Source organism: Otolemur garnettii, unplaced genomic scaffold (genome assembly GCF_000181295.1).
Source record: "Otolemur garnettii isolate 467f Iridium unplaced genomic scaffold, OtoGar3 scaffold00105, whole genome shotgun sequence".
Classification (NCBI taxonomy): Eukaryota; Metazoa; Chordata; class Mammalia; order Primates; family Galagidae; genus Otolemur; species Otolemur garnettii.
The window spans coordinates 2,302,474-2,309,771 of NW_003852500.1; the positions used below are offsets into that span (position 1 = coordinate 2,302,474).

The 7,298-nt window shown below is 49.1% G+C and overlaps 1 protein-coding gene across 1 annotated transcript in view; it reads right to left on the reverse strand.

Moving 5' to 3' along the window:
* CPAMD8 (C3 and PZP like, alpha-2-macroglobulin domain containing 8) overlaps window positions 1-7,298 on the reverse strand; it is an 85,475-nt gene that overhangs the window by 21,629 nt on the left and 56,548 nt on the right. The window contains exons 23-24 of the mRNA XM_012809386.1: window positions 2,338-2,389; window positions 503-801 (exon numbers count right to left, since the gene is read on the reverse strand). Of these exons, the coding sequence (XP_012664840.1) occupies window positions 503-801; window positions 2,338-2,389 (351 nt within the window). The remainder of the gene's footprint in view (window positions 1-502; window positions 802-2,337; window positions 2,390-7,298) is intronic.

Consider the following 7,298-nt stretch of genomic DNA (forward strand, 5'->3'; position numbering starts at 1 on the left):
GTCTGTTAAATGGCCATCAGGACACAAGCATTGTGTTTGTGGGTTCCAAAGTGATTGACCTCCTTATAAATCTTTGAAACTTTGAATATGCTCTTCCCTCTGCCGGGGATGTTCTCTGTTCCCTGTTCTGCCTGTTAAACTTTTATTCATACTTTAAAACCCACTTTAATTATGCCCCTCCTCTAGGAAGCTGTATTAGCTGATCCTTTTCTATATTCCTTTTGCTTGGCCTCAAAAAGAGGCCTGGCCTCCATTTCACCCGCTTGTACCCACTCTTCCTTTTTGCCTGACCACCTACCACCTGTCTCTGCCCCAGATTGCTAATCTGGGGGAGGGGGGCAACTGACTCCACCAAGACTGAGCAACCTGAGGATGGTGCTCTGTGTTTCGGCTCACTCGTCCCCATCTACCCATCAGAGCCTGGCACGCAACAGGAAGCAAGAAATACTGGAGGAATATGGGGTTTCCACGCCCCCTCCCCCCACAGCCAGTCCTGCAGTACCTGAATGAGCCCACCATGCCAGCTGATCCAGAACGTTCTAAATTCATCCCAGGAGAGGATCTTGGCTGTGTACACACTGGCCACAGGCTCGCCCATCTTGCTGGTGGAGATCCATGACCTCGTGTTCTGGTGCCCCCCCAGCACGATCTCAATCATGCCCACTGTGTCCTGGGGCCCAGAAGACAAGGCCACACGGGCATCATTATGGGCTCGCACGGACACGTCAAAATGGGTGAGACGCAGCGGCAGCTGCACATACTGGAACTCGTACTTGTTCGGAGTGGAGATGTGGACTCTCTCTGGATGGAGGAAAGGAGATTAGGAGTTGAGAGGGCACGTGGAGGCACCCCGGCCTCCCTGCTGGTGCCAGAGGCAAGCATTGGGACCACAAAGGCCACACAGCTACAGGAGACATATGTGACGGGATGATACTGGCTTAACAACAGCATTGATAATAATGCACATGAGATAAAATGCTCAGGGACAAATCCAACAGAAGATGAGTGAGGTGCTGAAAACTGCAAACGGCTGCTGAGAGAAACTAAAAACCCAAACCCACATCAGTGGAGAGCCAGACTGTGTTCACAGGTCAGAGAAGACAATGCTATGGTGAAGATTTAATTCTTCCCCAAACCATCTACGGATTCAATGAAATCCCCATCAAATCCTAGCAGGCTTTTTGGGAGAAACTGCTAAACAGACTCCAAAATTCATATGGAAATGCAAAGGTCCTAGGATTGCCCTACTTCAATAAAGAACAAAGCTAGAGGCCAACCCAGTGGTGGCTCATGCCGGTAATTCTAACACTCTGGGAGGCTGAGGTGGGAGGATCACTTGAGGCCATAAGTTCATGAGCAGCCTGATTAAGAATAAGACCTCATCACTACAAAAAAACAGAAAAATTAATTCATCTGCACATCTTCCTCTGCCGAGTCACAATGCTGCTTGTACCTCTGGGTCACACTCAAGCCCACAACTTTCTGCTGATGTGACCCTAAGCTCTCCCCTCCCGTGACCCTGGGCTTCTCACCCAGGACCCCCAAGGACAGTCCTACTGCTGACCACAGCCTGTCCCTTCTTCCCTTGCTTGGTGTCAACAACATACAATCCTGTGTGTTCACTCCCTTTGTGGTGGACGCCCAGCCCTCACTCCAGCTTATGGCTGTCCCCAACCAGGACATCTCACCACCTAACCACCTATGCCCTCTGCCCCCAGGGAGGGCTGGTGTGCCTTTTGCAGTGGGAAAGCTGCCACAGTCCTGACCTAGCCAGGTGGCTCTGCTAGGTCAGGGGGAGGGTGAACAGGTAGCAAGGAAGTGGCTGAGGGCAGGGAGAAGGAACTAATTCCCGTGAGGAGCCAAACTGCAACTAGGAACCATTTCCTAGCCAGAACACACATAGTAAAAGTTCCTAGTGACCTATAACTGACCTAGAGCTCATTACCACCTAATTAAACCTGCGAAGTAAACTATTATTTAACCCCAACCTGTCAATTACCCCAAGGCAGGAAACAACCACCAATTCTGCCAAAAGGAAGGTGGGACAAATTGGTGAGCTTACAAAAGGCAGTGTGTGCTCAGACTTGGGTCCTCCTCCACTCGTGCAGACTGACCCGTTCCCCTCTCTCTGGAACGTATTTTCACTTTGTGTAATTTCTTTCTTTACTTTCACTCTTTCTTTTATGGGATAAACTGTGTAAAATTACTTTGTATTTGTGATCACTCTGTCATCAGATTGACTCAGTACCAGGAGCGAGACACTGGGAGCCAGGGGCCAGGGAACATCCAGATGGACCTAGCAGCCTCTCTTTAGCAGAGTAGGCACTGGGCACTCACCGTTGGGACAGAAGAAAGCACTGTATGTGTACGCCCGGGGGACTCCTTCAGGCTGAAACAGAAAAACAGGGAGAGCTGAATGCTGAGGTAGTAAGGGGAAGACAATTGGCTCAGGGGAGCAGTGGCCCCCCCACCCCATGAAAAAGGCTCCAAGTCCAAACTACACCATCATGCCACCAGCGCTTACAAGGTACCCACAGGATGACACCAAGGTCACAGGTGCACAGAGAAGGACTGGGGTGACCTCTGCTCAGGCCCAGATAGGAACATTGAGCCCACGCCCCCATGTCAGCCAAATGAAACTCACCAACAGCTTCTAGACTCGTCATACTTCCCACACTGGCACCTTGCCCTCCTGGCCAGCCCTTCCCTCCCATTCCTTCTGGGCAGGGAACACTGAAGCTAGGCTTCTGGGATCTGAGGTCTCCTTCAACCCATGAAAGGGAGTCTGGGGTTGGCTGAGGACACATCTCTGTCCCACTCTGTGTCTGACACATCCTGATGTAGGGCTCTTCTCTTGCTTCAGCTTCTTCCCCAGATGACCCCAAATACTAGAAAGCAGCAGTCTTGCTCTCTTATAAAGGGATTCCCAGGCAGGGTGTGGTGGCTGATGCCTATAATCCTAGCAGTTCGGAGGCTGAGGAGGGAGGGTTGCTTGAGGCCAGGAGTTTGAGACCAGCTTGGGCAACACAATGAGATCCTTTCTCTACAAAAATTCAAAAGTCAGCTGAGAGTGGTGGTGTACACCTGTAATCCCAAGGAGTTGGAGGCTTCATTGAGCTATGATTACAACACTGCACATAGCCTGAATGACAGAGTGAGATCCTATCTCCAAAAAAAAAAAAAAATGTCCAGAATTTAACCTTGTGGGTTTTGGTCTGACTAGCACAGCCCCTGTTGTAGGGCTTTTGATTTTTTACAACCTGTTTTAGCAGCTCCACCAGAGTGGTAAGCTCAGGCCAGCCTGTCTTCAGATCACACCTCAAGTGGTTAACAAATGGCAGCTGCAGTTAGGTCTGGGGTTCCCCCCTCATTACTGCAATGTCAGTTTCAGGTGTCAACCTGACTGGGCTAAGGGTTGCCCAGATAGCCAAAAACTATTTTTGCCTGTGTCAGTGAGGGTGTTTCCAGAAGGAATTAGCATTTGTATTGGTAGACTGAATAAAACAGATGATCCTCTTTGAGGGAAAACAGCAGATTAACAAAAATACCATGCCAGCCTGCAGTGCTCAGCAAAATTGTTACAAAGTAGATTAAACAGGTACTGAGACAATTACTGGACCCCAAGCACCCAGCATGTTCTTGCCTTGAAATGGCCAGGCTCAAACTGATGCTGCATGCTTTAGAGCTGTTTTGGTTGTCCTGCAGTGCCCTCTAGCTAACTGTAATACTAAAATCCCTACCCTATGAAAAGTTGTAATCTCATTAACATAACATGGGTTGCATGGTAGCTATGATGATGGTACTGTGCCTGCATGATTTGCTCTACTGTTAACAAGCAGATACATTGTAAAAACTCTGCATTGCTTGTAGGAAAGAGATTTAATGCAGCAATTCCCAACCTTTTTTTTTTTTTGAGACAGAGCCTCAAGCTGTCCCCCTGGGTAGAGTGCTGTGGTATAACAGTTCACAGCAACCTCCAATTCCTGGGCTCAAGTGAGTCTCCTGCCTCTGCCTCCCAAGTAGCTGGGACCACAGGCACACACCACAATGCCCGGCTATTTTTTGGTTGCAGCCATCATTGTTGTTTGGCGGGCCCGGGCTAGATTCGAACCCACCACCTTAGGTGCATGTGGCTGGCGCCTTAGCCACTTGAGCCACAGGTGCTGAGTCCCCAACCTTTTTGACGTCAGGGAAGACAATTTTTCCATGGACCTGGGGAGGCAGGGATGGTTTGGGATAATTCAAGTGCATTACATCTCTACCTCAGATCATCAGGCATTAGATACTCATAAGGAGCACACCTAGATCCCTAGCACATGTAGTTTACAGTAGTTAATGCTCTGTGATAATCTAATGCCACCGCTTATCTGACAGGAGGCAGAGCTCAGGCGGTGATGCAAGCAATGGGAGCAGCTGTAAATATAGTGGACATTTCACTCGCTTACCCACCACTCCCTGCCTGCTGTCCAGCCCAGTTCCTAATAAGCCACGGACTAGTACCAGTCCACAGCCCAGGGGTTGGGACCTTAGATTTAAAGCAAAACCACAGGGTGGGCAGATGCCGGGTTTTGTGTGCAAAAAAGCTCCTGTGGAAAAAAGTCCTGTACCACCCAGACGTAAGTCCGTGTAAATAAACCTCTAATAAACTCATCTAACTCACCAAGATGAACTGGTCTGAATCCTTCTTTGGTCTCTCAGCTCCATCTCAGTTTGAGGGAGTGGTTTTTTTAATACTGTTTGGGGATTTTTCCAGAACATTCCCCAGTGTGGGCATGGGCACCATCCAATCTGTTGCGGGTCTGAATAGGCAAAAAGGCAGAGGAAGTTTGGTTTCACTCTCTGCCTGATTGCTGAACTGGGACGTCGATCTTCCCGTCCTCCACACTCGTGGTTCTGGAATTTATGCCATTGGCTCTATAGAGCTTAGGCGTTCAAATTACACCATTGGCCTTCCTGGGTGTTCAGGTCACAGAGGGCAGACTGTAAACTTCTCAGCCTTCATGGTTGCACGAGCCAATACCTTATAATGAATCTATTCAACATATACATGTGCGAGTATGTGTATACATAATAAATCTTATTCTTCTATGTATATTTATATATGTGTGTGTGTGTGTGTGTGTGTGTGTCCTATTGGTTCTGTTTCTCTAGAGAATCCTAATACATCCATTCTTTGCTGGGTGACTTGAAGCTACTCACTCAACTTCTCTGGACCTTTATTTTATCATCTCTAAAATGGGCATGAAGGTGGCACTGAACTCATCTTGCAGTAAGGTTATTATGCTTTGGATGGGGCCTGGCACCTTCCCAGTGGTACTGACAGTCAGGTGTTGTATTTTCTCATTCCCTTCTCCCCTACTCTGAGGCCTTCATTGAAACCATCTGTGCCCATATTGCTGTGCGCAGGAAATGCCTGTCCTGCTATCAGCCCAGGATTTCATGTGGGAGTCTGCTCTGGGGTCCTGCCTCATGCCCCACACATGCATGAAGCACCCTGCTACCAAGTCTTTAGCAAAACTCCCAGGGTTGGTACTGAGAGGCTGAGGACATTGCTTCAGCTGTGCTGAGCTGTTCACCTGCTGGGATGTCATCTCATACCCAACAGGCCTGATGTGGTGGAGCCCATGGGCCAGCTGCTCAACTAGAGGCACCACAGAGAGCCCCTGAGGCATTGTTTGGGCCTCAGCAACCCTCAATGCACCAGCCAGGTTAGGAAAGGAGTTAGGAGCACAGGACAGGGCCCAGCTATTATAAGCCCACAGTCATGAAAATGAGTCATAACACAAGTGTCCACCGACGGGTGAATTGATGAATGAAATGTGGCCCATCCATCCAGTGGAATATTATGCATGCATCAATAGGAATGAAGCCCTGATCCATGGTGCAGTGTGGAGGAACCTTGAACGCACTGTGCTGAGCGGAAGAAGCCAGACATAAAAGGCCACGTAGTGTACAACTGTATTGATACAAAATGTCCAGAACAGGCTAGGTACACTGGTTCACACCTGTAATCCCAGCCTTTAGGGAGGCTGAGGCAGGAGGGCCACTTGAGGCCAGGAATTTGAGACCATCCTGGGCAACACAGCAAGACCCTGTCTCTACAAAAACAGAAAAAAATAGCTGGGCATAGTGGCACGTGTCTTTAGTCCCAGCTACTCAGGAGGCTGAGATGGGAGAATTGCTAGAGCCCAGGAATTTGAGGCTTCAGTGACCTATGATTGTGCCACTGCCCTCCAGCCTGGGTGACAGCATGAGACCCTGTCTCCATCATCAAGGAAAGGGGAAAGGGGAAAGGGAAGGGAAAGGGAGGGGAGAGGAGGGGACGGGAGGGAAGGGAAGGAAAAGGGAAAAAGAGAGAAGAGTTCAAATGTCCGGAACAGGCAAACCATAAAGATAGAGCCAGGCTCCTTCTGCTGGTGATGAATATGCCCCTTACCTCTGGCTAACCATCCCAGGGGCTCCTGGACACACACCAAGTCAGGCCCTATTTCCTCTATTGACTCAGCTCACAGAAGACCAAGTACCTGCCTCTTCATTGACACCCAAGCCCTCTGCTCTGTGTGTCTGCCATGGCTCTGCTCCTCACGAGTTGGTCCATCTTGGGCTGCACTTGCCCTTCCTGGTTCCAGTCTCCTTGGTGTCTGCACCACCCCTGCTGGCTTGGGGCTGGAGCTCAGAACCCAGTACTGGCAGGATGCCAGTAGTATTAGCTCAGCTGGGCTTTTTTGCAACCCTGTAGCACATATCAGATCTTCAATCCTTTCTGCCTAAATGAATTTGCCTGTTCTGGACATTTCATATAAATGGAATCACGCACTGTGTGGCCTTTTGAGTCTGGCCTCTTTCACTCAGCATCACAGTTTAGAGGTTTATCCCCGTCGTAGCAGGTGTCAGTGCTTCCTCCCTTTTGGTGGTTAACATCCCGTTGCAGTGGGGAAGTGCATTCCATTGAACCACATCTGTTTGTCCAATTTGTCAGCAGATGGATGTTTCCTAAAATGAAAAACCTATTCCTAGTTTTGTCTGGGATCCCCCAGTTGACTGTTATAAATGTCTAGATGACAATGGCATGTGGGTCTTTAGCTCTCAAGCCAGGCAGCATGACACTTTCACCTATACCCTCATCTAACCACCCAGTGGCTCCATTTGAATCCAGAGTTTTCACTCCAGGGACTACCCCATGGTTGGCCAAGCTGCCCACCTATTGTTGTGGTGATACCCACCAGGCCTTCTTTATGGATCTGAATTATGCTCCTTTTTGGTTTTCTTTCTTTCTTTCTTTCTTTCTTTCTTTCTTT